General features: G+C 46.1%; 1 protein-coding gene across 1 annotated transcript in view; it reads right to left on the bottom strand.

Moving 5' to 3' along the window:
- Window positions 1–14,746, bottom strand: part of CACNA1B (calcium voltage-gated channel subunit alpha1 B) — a 308,079-nt gene that overhangs the window by 30,546 nt on the left and 262,787 nt on the right. Inside the window, exons 33-36 of the mRNA XM_064290825.1 lie at window positions 7,672–7,788; window positions 7,247–7,312; window positions 6,106–6,197; window positions 1,356–1,500 (exon numbers count right to left, since the gene is read on the bottom strand). Coding sequence (XP_064146895.1) covers window positions 1,356–1,500; window positions 6,106–6,197; window positions 7,247–7,312; window positions 7,672–7,788 — 420 coding nt within the window. The remainder of the gene's footprint in view (window positions 1–1,355; window positions 1,501–6,105; window positions 6,198–7,246; window positions 7,313–7,671; window positions 7,789–14,746) is intronic.

The following is a 14,746-nucleotide window of genomic DNA, read 5'->3' as shown; positions in this document are numbered from 1 at the left end:
CAAGTAGAAGAAAGCACATTCATGACCTGAGGTGTTCCTCAGTACCACCCACATTTCAGTTGTCTTCTCTTGCTGTTTTCATTATCTCTTGAATCTACTCTAATAAGGCTTCAGCTCCTGCCATGCCAAGGAAACTGCTCTTGCAAAGGTAGAATCCACATTTCCATATCCCAGGAACAATTCTCAGTCATCAGTGTACGTGATCTCCCAACAGTATCTTGGCTGGGTTATTCTCTCCCTGACATGCTTTCTTCCCTTGGCTTTCAGGGCACTGCCTTCTCCTGGCTCCGCACTCACCTCAAAGCTGTTCCTTCTCAACCCTGGCTGCACTACTTCCTGAGCTGAGTGTTTCCTTATTTTCTAAGCATCTCAAGTGTAGCGCACACAGAATTGTCTGTAGGCTTGTTCCTCAGATTCCTGGGCTCTGCTCCCAGAGGTGCTGACACAGTAAGTCTGAGGTCCAGGAATCTGCATTTCTGGTGCTTGCTGAGGTGATACAGATACTGTTGACCATGGGCCACACCTTGCATAGCAGTGACCTAGAGGATACCATTAGCCTCATAAACGCACCAAACTCTGATGACACCTAATCTACATCTCCAGCCCAGAGGTCCAGTAGGTGTCTGAGTCCCTCTCTCCCTCATCTAGCTTGCTGCTCCACAACTGCCCCCCATCTCCCGAGCTGGCCCTCCATCTACTCCGTCCACTTCATACCACATCCACTCCATCCACTTCATACCACATCCACTCCATCAGTCGTGCCAGCCCCACCTTCAAATGTGTCCCAGCTCCCCCTACCATCTCCAGGCCACTCTACTCCAATTGTCTCCTTTCTGTCTCTACAGCCCCTCTCCTGATGAATCCACAGGAATCAAGGGCAAGGTTTGAAAACATGGAACAGATCATGTCACCCCTGCCTAAAGTCTCCTGGTGCTTCCTGCTGGACTTGGAATAAAATCCAGTCTCCGAGGACATGGCCCACCTCCCTCTCCTAGCTCCACAACTCCCTCAGTGAATCTACTCCAGGTACTGGTGGGAGGGCTTCTGGTCCTATCCCATCTCCGTGGTGAAAGTCTTTCTAGAAGCTGGAAACTAAAGGGCAGTTGCCACCTGAACATCTAAAACCCTTCTATGAAACTAAAGACCAGGCCCAAAGGAGCTCTTAGCCAGGTGGTGCTTTCTAGAATTCACAAGGCCATGCTCTCTGGGACACAAGGGCCATCAACAAAGAATCTGCTTGTGACATGACATGGATTAAACTTAGGGGTCAGCAGGAGATGAGGGGGGCCCAAGACAGTGGTGAAAGACTAGGACAGGCAGACACAAGAGGGATGAGAACAGTGACCAGGACTTACCAGAAAGGAACAAAGAAAGATGAAGGAGACGAAGTAAAAGTAGGCAAAGTCACTCCCACACTCACTGGCATTGGCGTGCTCATCACAGGCACGGTTGCTTAGACAAGACAGCATGATCTCGTGCCAGGCCTCCCCTGTGGCGCTCCTGAGAAGAAAGGCAGAGGCGCATGAGGCCCACAAAGGAAGGTGCAGGACCAGTCTGATCAGGGCAGGTCTCCAGCTCCACCTAGGGCCCCAGCCAGCCAAGACAGGAAATGATGGGAAAGGAAGAGCTCAGCACCAGAAGAGCTGTCCAGTGCATGCCTTCTCTTCTAGGCTCCTGACCCATGGAGAGCCTGCACTGTGTGCAAGACCTGGGTCAAAGATGGGTGTTTCTTAAAAAGAATCCTCTAGGAACAACCAGAAAGGAAATAATGAGAATGTTCACACATTGTGAAGACTGTAACCAATGTCACTGAATAATTTGTGTAGAAATTGTTGAACCTAAACTGCTGTGTAAACCTTCACCAAAAACAATAAAATATTATTAAAAAAAAAAAAATCATCCTCTGGCATTGTAGTTCCAAACTGACCATTAAATGATAAAGCACTAATTACTAAAAGCAATCCACTACACTGGGAGTTTGGTACCAGAGTGAGCATTCCTTTATGGATATCTGGCATCTCAAAACTAACATGACCAAAAACTAAACTCCTGATCTCCCCCCAAAAACTTGCTCCATCCGGGTCTTTCTCATCTCGATAAACAGTAGCTCCATCCTTCCAGTTGCTTAAGCCAGAAACTTTGGCGTCATCTTTGCCTCCTCTTCTTTCTTTCTCTCTCTCCACATCCTATTCATCAGCAAATCCTATGGGCTCTACTGTAAATAAATAGCCAGATTCTTACCACTTCTCACCACCCTGGTCCAAGCAATAACCATTTTTCTCACTGGAATTGTTTCAATAGTTTCCTAACCGATCTTCTTGCTTCTACCCTACACAGCACACAAGGTGGTCCATTAAAAACACAGGTCAGGAGAGCAACACCAGCAAAATGGTGGAAAAGGCAACTCCAAGCTCCTCTCCTCCCACAGAAATATTGAAAACCAAGCAGAAACTGTCAGAACCAACTTTGTCAGAACTTTGTAAAACAGTCAAAGGTTTGCAGAAATCAAACAAATGCTGAATCAAGAAACAGACCATTTAAAAACATTAGGAAAGCTTTGTGGTGCTTTTACTTGCCCTCAAAGCTTGGATGTAATCTTAAAGATGTACACCTGTGTTCCAAGTGTGAGACACTGGTCCTGAGCTCTGGAATGAGATGAGCAGATTTTGTTCACAAATTATTGTGTCTGTCTGCTCTAATGTGTCTGGGGGCTGCCAGAAAGATTGACTAAGGGTGCTCATCTGTTTTGCTGAACTTGGAACTCACTCAGGGTAGAAAATCAGTGGGCATTTCTTGAAAACATTATAAATAATAGTAACAACCCACAACCACATGGGGAAAAAGATTACAGTTGAGACATATGATAGACCACCTGAAGTCTGGGAGGAAAAGATAGGGAGAGTTTCTTTGGGAAATTAGTGCATATCTGGAGGTATTTAGAAAGCCATGCATATGTCCAGGATGTATGCTAAGAAAGACCTAAGACGATGCTAAGCCTTCACCTTAGGCTGATCCTTGGGCTCGGTGCAAGCCTGGCTAAATATAGGAAAGCCCTAGTATGGAGCCAGTCAGCAAAGACCTGGGGAGGTTTCTTTTCTTTTTGTAGCTCCTGGAATTCAAGAAAACATCTGCTGAAACACTAGCTAAACACAAGCTAAAGGAATAGAGATTTCAATGACCATACATAATAAGTGATATAGTCTTTGCAAAAAAAAGAAAGAAAGAAAAGCTTGAGAAAGTCACTAAATAAATATACTACAGGGTTCAACAATAAAAAACACAGCAAATCCTGGGAAATGGGAAGAAGCTAATTTCCACAGTTACCACATTATAATATTCACATGTCCAGTTCTCAACAACAAAAATCACAAGGTATACAAAGAAAAAGGAAAAGATGGCCCATTCAAAAGAACAAAATAAAGGGACAGAAACTATCCCTGAGGAATCCCAGACATTGGGCTTACTAGACAAAAAGTTTAATACAACTGTATTAAGTATGCTAAATGAGCAAAGGGAAAATATGAACAAAGAACTAGAGGAAATCAGGAAAACATATGAACAAAATGAGAATACCAATAAAGAGATAAAAATTATTAAAAGGTACCAAACAAAAATTCTGGAGCTGAGAAGTATGATAACTAATTCACTAGATGGGTTCAACAGCAGATTTGAATAGGCAGAAGAAAGAATCAGCAAATAATCAAACTTGAAGATATGACAATTGAAATTATCCAGTCTGAGGAGCAGAAAGAAAAAAGAGTGGAAAAAAGTGAACAGAGCCTAAGGGATCTAAAGTCTATAAGTCCTAGAAAAAGGAGAGATGGGGGTGGGGGGGGGGGAGGGCAGAGAGAATATTTGAAGATCTAATGGATGAAAACTTTCCAAATTTGATGAAAGAAATGAATCTACATATCTAAGAATCTCAGCGGACTCCAAGTAGGATAAACTCAAAGAGATTCACACCAAGGCACTTTATAATCAAACCGTCAAAAGCCAAGGACAAACAAAGAATCTTGAAAACAGCAAGAGAGAAGCAACTCATCATGTACAAGAAATTGTCAATAAGATTAGCAACTGATTTCTCATCAGAAACCATAGAAGCCAGAAGGCAGTGGAATGATATATTTAAAGTGTTGAAAGAAAAAAAAAAAAAAACCTGTCAGACAACAATTTCGTATTTGGCAAAACTATCCTTCGAAAATGAGGGAGAAATTAAGACATTCCCAGATAAACAAAAGCTAAGGGAGTTTTTTACCCCTAGACCTGCCTCACAAGAAATACTAAAGGAAGTCCTTCATGTGAAAACAAAAGGACACTGGTCAGTAACTTGAAGCTGTATGAAGAAATAAAAATCTCCAGTAAAGGTAACTACATAGATAAATATAAAAGCAAGTATTATATTTTCGGTTTATAACTCCACTTTTTATTTCCTACATGATTTAAAAGACAAATGCATAAAATAATTATAAATCTGTTATTGAACACACAATGTATAAAAATGTAACTTGTGACAAAACAACAACATAAAGGAAGGGGACAGAGCTGTACAAGAGCAAAGTTTTTGTATGTTATTGAAGTTCAGTTGGTATCAGTTAAGACTATATTGTTATAAATTTAGGATGTCAAATATAATCCCCAAGGGGTCCACAAAGAAAGTATCTAAAAAATACACACAAAAGAAAATGAGAAGGGAATCAAAATGGTTCACCACAAAAAGTGAATTAAACACAAGACGAGGCAGTAATGGACAAAATGAGGGACAAAAGAAGGTATAAGACACATGGAAAACAAAGCAAAATGGCAGATGTATAAGTCCTTTCTTATCAATAATAATTTTAAATGTAAATGGTTTAAACTCTACAATCAAAGGGCACAGATGGGCAGCGCAGATTAAAAATAAAAATAAAAATACCTGACCTAACTATATGCTGACTCCAGGAGACTCACTTAAGATCCAAAGACACAAATAGGTTGCAAATGAATGACCAGCCATGGAGGACGGGTCCTCCTCCGTGCAGCCTGTGTGTGGCTTCCCACTGGGTAGCCTCTTTGATGGTTAGCCCCGCCTGAGTGGCTGCGCGGACACAGGACACATAGATCAGGAAAGAAAAATCTTTAGGACCGTTACGGATTGAATTATGTTCCCCCAAAATATGCGCTATAAATCCTAATTTCTATGCCTGTGGTTACAATCCCATTTGGGAATGGGTTTTCTTTTTTACGTTAAAGAGGAAGGATTAGTGTAGGAGATATCTTCAGTCAATCTCTTTTGAGATATAAAAAGAGATTAAACAAGTGAGCAAGAAGTGGAGATAGGGGAAGAGAGATGCCAAGCCACATAAAGATCACCCAGGAAGAGAAGCTCAAAGAGACAAGGACCTTCCTCCAGAGTTGGCAGAGAGAGAAAGGCTTCCCCCAGAGCCAGCACCCAGAATTTGGACTTCTAGCCTCCTAAACTCCCCCCTTTGGAGGGCCTCTTGGCTTGAAAGAGGAGTTGGGGACAGAGCAGAGGGGGTGAGCATGTCTCCCTGTCTCCTGGGTCTCCCTCATTTAGCCAAGTCTACTACCCATGAGGAGTCCCTGGGTGATGCAACTCAACTACAAACAGAAAAGGTTGGTGGTTCGAACCCATCCGGAGTTGCCTCCAAAGACAGGCTTTTGCCAAGGGCCTCTGAGCCCAGAACAAGCCCTGTGCCCCCCGAGGCTCTGTGCTGGGAGCTGCTGCTTCTTTGAGCGATGGCGTGAGGTGGAGGAGAAGTTCAGACCAGCAGTCCTTGCACATTGCTCCCTTGGACCCCTGAAGAACTACAAACTGTCAGCGACTCCCTCGGCTGCCCTCTCCCCAGTGACACCTGTAACAGCATAGGGACCAGACAGACAGCTTGCAGCCAGCCACCCAGAGTGGCATCACCTGTCCTCCCAGTCCTCTCAGGCTACGGTCCCATTGGAGGCCTCTTTACTGCCAACAGGGAGCAAGGGTGAAGGTAACAGAGGCCCATCTGGCCAGGACTCCCAGCTTCCCTCCCTTAGGGCTGCCTCCATCCCGAGGGAAGGAGCCCCTGAGCCGAGCATGGCATCAGGTGGGGGACATCCTGAACGACTCACCTGAACAGCAGCATCAAGGCTTGTAGAAAGGTTCGGAAGTTATTGTGCCGGTTGATGCTTGTGTCATCATCTAGGGCGATGTTTCCAAACACCTGGAACAGAAAAACAGCATGCTGGTACTGCTGGGCTTTGGGCACTGAGGCCAGGGACCAGGCTGGAAGGGCGTGTGCGCAGATCCCACGGCGACACGGTGGGCGTCTGCTCCCCAGTAGAGACGACTCCCCTTGCTGGACATGCTAGCATCCCGCAGTTTGGTGTGTACTAAGTTTGCCTGGGCTCTGCCGTGTATTTGAAAGGAAGCGCCTTCAATTCTACTCTCTGATCAATGATGACGAAGCTCTGATAGAGCCTTGAAAACTTCTTTCAAAACTTCTGTGCAAGCATCACAATGGGCTTTTTAATTCATCTTAATTTTGTTTTGGAGTTAGAAACATAAACAAGACAGTAATGCATTTAGCCTTACAATCTGGCATCTGGTTGAAAAGCTTATGAATGATCACAACTCCACCAAAGAACAAAGGTTGTGACTCAGATGAAAAAAAAAAAATGAAGCAGGGAAAAAAAAAATGCTTGTTTTAAATAGTATCGCATCTCCACAAATTTCAAAGCAAGAGAACTATACAACCCCTGAAATAGAGCTTAAAAAACCGGTTTTCACAAATCCCACTCTAAGTTAACATTTGGGTCCAGCGAAGATTGTCCAGCCCCTACTGTCGGCCATGTGCCAAAGGTTTATAATTGAGACACAGCTCTATCTTTCAAGTGCTTTCCCACACAGCTGACAGAGTGGGAAATCTAAATCGTGTTGGCTAAGTGTGGCCCATGCAGTGATCTGCGTGATCCTGTGGGACCCAGAATGCAGTGGTGCTGGGATACTGGCATATTTCCCACTCTGCCGCCGGGTGGCCCAGTGTAAAATTAAATGAAATTTAATAAGACCCACCATGCTGGCTGGACTTAAAGACGATTCTGGATCAACAGAGGAGGGGGCGATGCACCTGAATGGGAGACGGGACTGGGCCTGGGTCTGGGCACCTGGCATCTGGGACCAGGCCCACCACTGCCCGAGCAGTGTTCACCAAAGGCCAGTGTCTGCTGACAGCAGACTGGAGCCTTCCACCCCACACTGGGCGGCACCCACCTGCATGCCGATGATGGCATAGATGAAGAAGAGCATGGCGATGAGCAGACACACATACGGCAGGGCCTGTGGACACAGGGACGCTTGGTATCAGTAGGTCCAGGGAGGTCTGCCTCACTCCCAGGCCCCCCCTGCCTGGCTGACCCAGCTCCACCCCCAACAACCACCATGCCCCCTGTACATGATGCCACAGTTTCTTCATCTATAAACTGAGGTTATAAGATTCACCCAGAGCTTTGGTGAGTGTCAAAAAGGTCATCCATGGATAAACGTATTTATAAACTGTAGAACAGGACGATAAATCCCACCCTCCCAGCCTTGCAAGGAGTGTCTTGGGCCTGTTCCTGTGCCCATGCCCAGTCACCAGCCAGCCAGTCTTCCAGAAGAAGAGGGTACGAGATATGAGGGTGAGGGCCAGGGGTTACCTTGAAGGACTGGACGAAGGTCCACAGCAGTATGCGGATGGTATACCCCTGACGGAGCAGCTTGATGAGGCGGGCAGCACGAAACAGGCGGAGGAAGCTGAGGTTGATGAAGTTGTTCTGCAGGGAGGAGAAAGCGCCCTCTGACCTTCAGAACTCAGCCTCCCAAGTGCAGGCAAGCTGCTCCCCACCCCACAAACCTTCCCCAAGGCCCTGCATCCCTGAAGAGAAATGGCTAAAAAGAGAGGTTAAAATAAAAAATCACCACTACTCAGTCTAAGTAGCAGATGGCATTGACACCTTCCAGAGGTGAGCCTGTCATCACAAGTTGAGGCCGGTGAGAAGACAGGCAGAGAGGAAAACCCTCCAAGGAAGCTCCTCGCTGCCAGGTGAGGCCAGGAGGTCACCTGCAGCTTCGCCTTGAATCAGCAGCCGAGCTGTGCCCAGGTACTGGACACCCCTGAAGGGATGCCTGGGTCTGGCAGTTGCACCCTTCCCTTCCTGGCCCCTGGGGCCGGGCAGACACCCCTGGGCTGCTCCAGGCACCTGCAGGCTTTTCCAAGTCCATGCAAGTCACTTTAGCAGGTGGAATGTGGTGTCCTGCTGCCCCTCTGCAACCCAGGTTCCCATCCAAGGGCTCAAGAATAAACTCAACACACACCAACAAACCCCTGGACAGCCGAGATTACCTGGGAGAGAAGCTTCCACCCTGGCCCCGGGGCACCTGTAATTACTGGGCACATCCCATGCAGGGAAGCTCGGCTCAGACCTGGGGTGCTGTGGGAAGGGCTGGAGCACCTGGCTGTGCCTCCTGAGAGACCAGAGTGGCAGAGCCTGTGAGCAGCTTTCTGCTATTTGGTGCAGCTCAGGCTGAGACGTGCTGTATCACCAAATTCAGTCCTCCACCAGAGAGAAAAGAGCACACAGATATGGATGGGGGCAGTGCGCAGGGCTCATGCAAGCAGACTCGCAGACTCTCCCATGTGCTTTTGGGGCTGCTCTGGCACCAGGCCAGGCACTGGGTGGGGGAGCCCTCTCCCAGGGACAGGGGCCTACCCGCTGCCTTATCTGCACTTCCCTGAGACTCTTTAGTCTCAGGGGCAGGTTTCTTTGGTTCCCACCAGGGCAGCTGGGAAGTCTGGGCTCTGTGACTGCTGGACCCTGAGACTCACAGCAGGAACATGCGAACCACTGGGAGCAGGAAGGGGCTGGGCGGCAGCAATGTCCTAGGGATTTCAACACAGGGCAGGCCGAGTGTGTCCACATTGGACGAGGGCAGAGAGGGCCTCAGCCTGTGGCTGAGGGTGCACAGCGTGCTCTGGAGACTCTTCGTGGTTGGGCCCAACAGGAATCCTGGGAAGCACTCGCCTGCTGAGCATGAGCACAGGGATGGGGGCAGCTGTCTATGTGGCCAGGAAATTCTTGGACAGGGTAAGGTAGAGATGCTTTGCTCACAGCAGGGTGAGAAGCCCAGAGCCCAGGCCCGTAAGCACAGTCAGTCCCTGCCCCGTGCACAAAACATCAGCATTGGGCAGCTGCCATGGACAAGGGTTCTCTCTCAGGCCTCTGGTGGGTTCTCAGGCAAGGAGCCCAAGAGAGCCGTGAAGACTGAATGTCCCCATCCTGGCATGAGGGGCTGAGCCCATGGCTGTGCACAGCAGGGCAGCAAGCATGTGGCAGCCCATAGCTGTGCAGTGTACCATCACCTCTGGTCTCTGCCACCCCCAGAAAGGGACACAGCCTGGCCTTGTCTTCCAGAGTACCCATGGTTTCTGCTGCACCAGGTAGCAGGAGTGGTACTGACTTCAAGGTTAGGCCCTTCCTGGTGGCCACCTGACTGAATTTGGAAGGGTCTGGAGTGCCATTAAAGGCGTGTCATCTACCACACAACGTGGTGGCAATGCACCTTGAGGGGACACTGGTCCTCTGGCCCTTTGAGCCTCAGCTTCCTCATCTACAAAGTGAAGACATTAGGAACACCCGTTTCTGGTGGTGAGCAATAATTGAGAAAAGGAGTTTGGGTTAGGGTATACATGCACACACACATGCACACACAGATACATGCACATACGCACATACATGCACACACACACATACAGGTACATGGATATATATAGGCACAGATACAAACACGCATGCACACACACATACATACATTTACACTCGCACATACATTTACATTCACATATACATGTATACACATACACACATGCACACACACGTAAACATACATCCATACACATGTACATACATATACATGCACACATACACACAAGCACACATATGCATGTGCAAACATACACATATACACATGCACATATACATCTGTACATATGTATACACACATACATGCACACACATACACATGCACATACAGGTGCATATACACATGTGTATACACACATGCACACACATATACATACATTCATAGACATGTACATATGTATACACATACACACATGCACACACATACACATGCACATACAGGCACAGATACACGTGTATACACACACATGCACACACACATGTATACATCCATACACATGTACATATATACCTGTACATATGTATACACACACATGCACACATACACATGCACGTACAGGTGCATATACACGTGTATACACACATGCACATACACGTATACATCCATACACATGTACATATATATGTACATATGTATACACACACGTGCACACACATACACATGTACATACATATACATGCACACATATGCATGTGCACATATACACACGCACATTTACACACATACAGGTGCATTTACACGTATATACACATACATGCACACATACCTACATGTACATATGCACATACATACAGACTCATAGACACAGGTGCACACACATATGATACGTGAGCTGGTGAGGTATTCTATGAAGAAAGAGGAGAGGGGTAGGAGGAATGGGGGGCAAGGGTGAAGGCAGAGGGGGAGCACTCTGATCAAAGGCATCTGAGCAGAAACCTGACTGAGGGAGGTCAGAAGCCACACAGAAGACATCATTTGGCATTTTCTGGAAACTCAAGCTCTTCCACTCCAGGTGTAAGACCCTGTATCACAAAACATCCACTTTCTGTAACAGGAATCTCAGGTATCTGCTGCTTTATCTGAATTTCCACAGTCACAGCTGGTCTGCTAGCAAGCATCTTTGCTCTTCTGTCAGAACTCCCAAGGATCTGGCAGGGCCTCTGTTACACCTCCGTGCCCACAAGCACACACTGATGGAGAGTGTGCACCTATGCATGGATGTATCCTGAGCAGAGTCCACTGTCTTCTACTTGGCCTGACCCCGTCTAGACCATGAACACAGGCTCCTCTGTGATCCTGGCCAGAATCTCTACATCTCAAACACTCCCAGCCCTGTGCCAGGCCTGACTCCTAAGGAAGGGGCTGTCCTCCTGCGGGACAGAGCGGAAGGTAGAGTGCTGTGCAGCAGGAGCCATGGACTCGTCAGTCAGGACCAAGCCTACGTCCTGCCCAGACCTCCCCCATTCTGAGCCAGTCTCAGCAGGAAAAACTGCCCTTGGCACTTGCCCCTCTCACTCTAGAGGCCCCCATCTTCCCTGCCTGGCCAGTTCCTGTGATCCAACAGTCCCAGGAGGCGTGAGAGCACAGAAGGGGCCAGAGGTGAGAGGATGCATCGGGACAGCAGCCACGTGCCTTGAGAGGCAGTGGCCTGAGCCACGGGAACAAGAGACAGAGGAGCGAAGCAGAGCAGGCATAGCAAGCGGTTTTAGGAACTGTGTAAAGTCATGAAACCAACCGTTTCCTATATGTGATGTTTTCATGGATGGACATTTGCGTGTTATTTACAGATTGGGGTGGTTTGAGCAGCAGGTGCACAACATACAGACGGAGACATGGGTTTTCGCATTGTATGTTGGTTGGATGGCGTGAGTCAGCAGGTAGGTGAAGGTAAATCAAGAACAAAAACAGAAAACAAAAGAGAAAATGAGTCATCAAGACAAGCAAAAACTCAAACTCTGAATACTTCACTGGAAAATTTTAGGATTTTTGTAAACTTTGCATACCCAAAAACAAACCAAACCCACTGCCGTGGAGTCAATTTGGACTCATAGTGACCCTACAGGACAGAGTAGAACTGCCCCATAGGGTTTCCACGGAGCACCTGGAGGATTCAAACTGCAGGCCCTATGGTAGGCAGCCGTAGGTCTTAACCACTATGCCACCAGGGTTTCTGAACTTTGCAAACTTGCCTTAAATGCACCAAATCAAAACACATCCCTGAAACGTGTAGGTTGTGCCCCAGAGCGGCAGTATTTGCATTTCTGATTGCAATGCAAATCCAGAGATGACGCACAGACAACTGTTTTTATTTCCAGGCAAAGAAATCAATGTCAGTTTTAAGCTTCCTTGGCCCTTTCCCGGGCACCCTTGCTAAGACTAGTGAGCTATTTTTACTTTTAAGTTGGGGATGGGAACTGACACTCACATTTTTGCCTAAGGAAAGAAAAAATGCATTCACAAAGTAAACATGAAGTGACTCCAAATGAGAAAACCACACACCCACGTGATGGCTTTTCTTTCGTCTTTTCTCCCCCTGGTGACGACCACAGTGGTGGGGCAGAGTTGAGCTTCCATTGGGACGTGGGCATCAAGGGCTAGGGGATTCCCTCAAGGGGCTTGTTTGAAGTAGGGCCTGAAAAGAGTACAGGTAGCCCTGGCCCCAACTTGCAACTGTTCAGCAGCCAAGATGCTATGAGCTGCTTCAGCTGCCTGCGCTACAGGAGGCTCTACCTTCTATGAGGGCCTTTTGGGGAGAGAGGGTGCCTAGAAGGCAACAGGGCAGCAGTGCTCTCTGTACCCACCCAATTGCATCCCACTTCATGCCCTCTCAGCAGCAGGGAAACCCCAAAGCTGTGTCCAAGCAGTTGGGAGCTCAATGTTTGCATCCCTTACCCAGGGGGTTATGATTCCTTTTCCCAAGGAGGAGGCCTGTGGGAATCAGAAACTCAGCCTGCCTGCTCCTCTCAGAAACCACATTGGTGCCAAACATTCTTGGGGGAGACAGACCCACAGAAAGGGGGCAGCACCTGGGAACACGCTGCATTGCCCAGACTGGTGAGCACAGCCATCTTCCAAACCAAAAAACCAAACCCACTGCCATTGAGTTGATTCCGACTCATAGCGACCCTATAAGACAGGGTAGAACTGCCCCAGTAGGGTTCCCACCACTGTAAATCTTTACAGAAGGAGACTGTCACATCTTTCTCCCACAAAGCGGCTGGTGGGTTCAAACCTCTGATCTTTTGGTTAGCAGCCGAATACTCTAACCAGTGTGCTATCAGGACCCGTTATATAGCCACCTCAGTTCTGCTGAAATGGCCGGTGCCAGCTTTTTCACCTGGGTTACTCAGATCATTAACTTTTTAAAACCATGAAATATATTATATAGACAAAAGTATGTGTGTATACACATATAAACACACACACATACACACACACCTTTTACAGAAAAATAGTAAAACAAATATATTCAACCAGCTTAAAAACCAGAGCGTAGCCAGTAATTTTGAAGCCCTTCCTGAGGGTGCTCCCTCCCTTCTCCCCAAATGGAGCAACTATCCTTAACGTTTGTTAATAACTGCTTTTCTTTATAGTTCTACCACAAACTCAACGTGCATTCTGCTTTTGCCTGTTAGTAAAATTTATCATGGGATAGCATTGTATGTGGTCTTCTATTGACTTTCTCTCTTGCTGATGCTTTTGAGAAGCACGCACACTGATGTGGATGTAATTTGTGTACTTTTCACTGCGTGGTGTTGATACACCAAAGCTGATGGATGCATTCTACTCTGATGAACCCTTATATGGTTTCAGTTTTCACTATCCTGAAAATGTTGCTGTGAACATCTATGTAGGCATGTCCAGGCTCATGTATATCCTCTGAGATACATGCCCAGGAGTGAAGTTGTTGAATTGTAGGTGAGCATACATTTGACTTCAAGTTATGCCAAACTTTTTCAGAGATCTTGTACCAAGGACACCTCTGCCAGCAAAATGGGAGAGTTCCAGTTGCTCCAAATTCTTAGCAACACTTGGTATTGTCAGAATGTCTAATGCTTGACAAACTGGCACCATGAAACGGCATCTTGATATTGTTCCAGTTTGCAATTTGTGGCAAATCAACATCTCTATGAAACTGACACTACTTATCAATTAACACGATATATAACTCCATCTATTTAAGTCTTCTTTAATATCTTTCAATAAAGCTTAGTAATTTTCTACATAAAGATCTTACACACATATTTTATCAGATTTATTGTCAGGATTGCTAATGTTGTAAAGAAATCCAATTGACTTACTTGAGTAATCTTATATTCAGCAATCTTGCTAAACACTCTAGTTCGTTTTAAATTATTCTAGGTTTCATCCATAAATAATAATGTTTTCTGTGCATAATGACAGTTTGCTTATTCTTTTTCTAATCCTTACATACTTCTTTTTCTTGACTTTTTCATTCAACAAGTATTTACTAAGCCTCTACAAAGCATCAGGCACTATTCTAAGCACTGGGGATATGGCAGTGATCAGAACAAACAAAAATTCATCCTCACGGAGCTGACATTTAAGGCATTGCACTGCCCAAGAGCTCAGGTTCAATATTATAAAGTAGTGATAATAGCATCACTGTCCTTTTCTGATTTTAAAAGGAATTCTTTCCAAAACCATCACTGTGTATGATGTTTCCATAGGATTTTTTGTAAATACTCTTTATCAAGTTAATAATTCCTAGACTGCTGATAGCTTTTATCATGAATACATTGTGAATTTATTGAATGTCTTCTGTGCATTCATTGAGATGATCACAATAACATTCTCCTTCAATCTGTTAATGTAAATTTTATTAACAGATTTTCTGGGGCTGAAACAGATTAAACCCAACTAAATGACCTTTTTGGTACACTGTTGGCTCTGGTTTGCTTACATATTGTTTAACACTTTGCATCTACATTTATGAGAGAGGTCTATGACCTTCTTTTCTTATACTATCTTTATTCTAATTTTGGTATCAAGATTATACTCGCCTCATAA

Source organism: Loxodonta africana, chromosome 9 (assembly GCF_030014295.1).
Source record: "Loxodonta africana isolate mLoxAfr1 chromosome 9, mLoxAfr1.hap2, whole genome shotgun sequence".
Taxonomy (NCBI): Eukaryota; Metazoa; Chordata; class Mammalia; order Proboscidea; family Elephantidae; genus Loxodonta; species Loxodonta africana.
The sequence above is the reverse complement of the archived record's forward strand: the minus strand, read 5'-3'. Positions and strand labels throughout refer to the sequence as shown.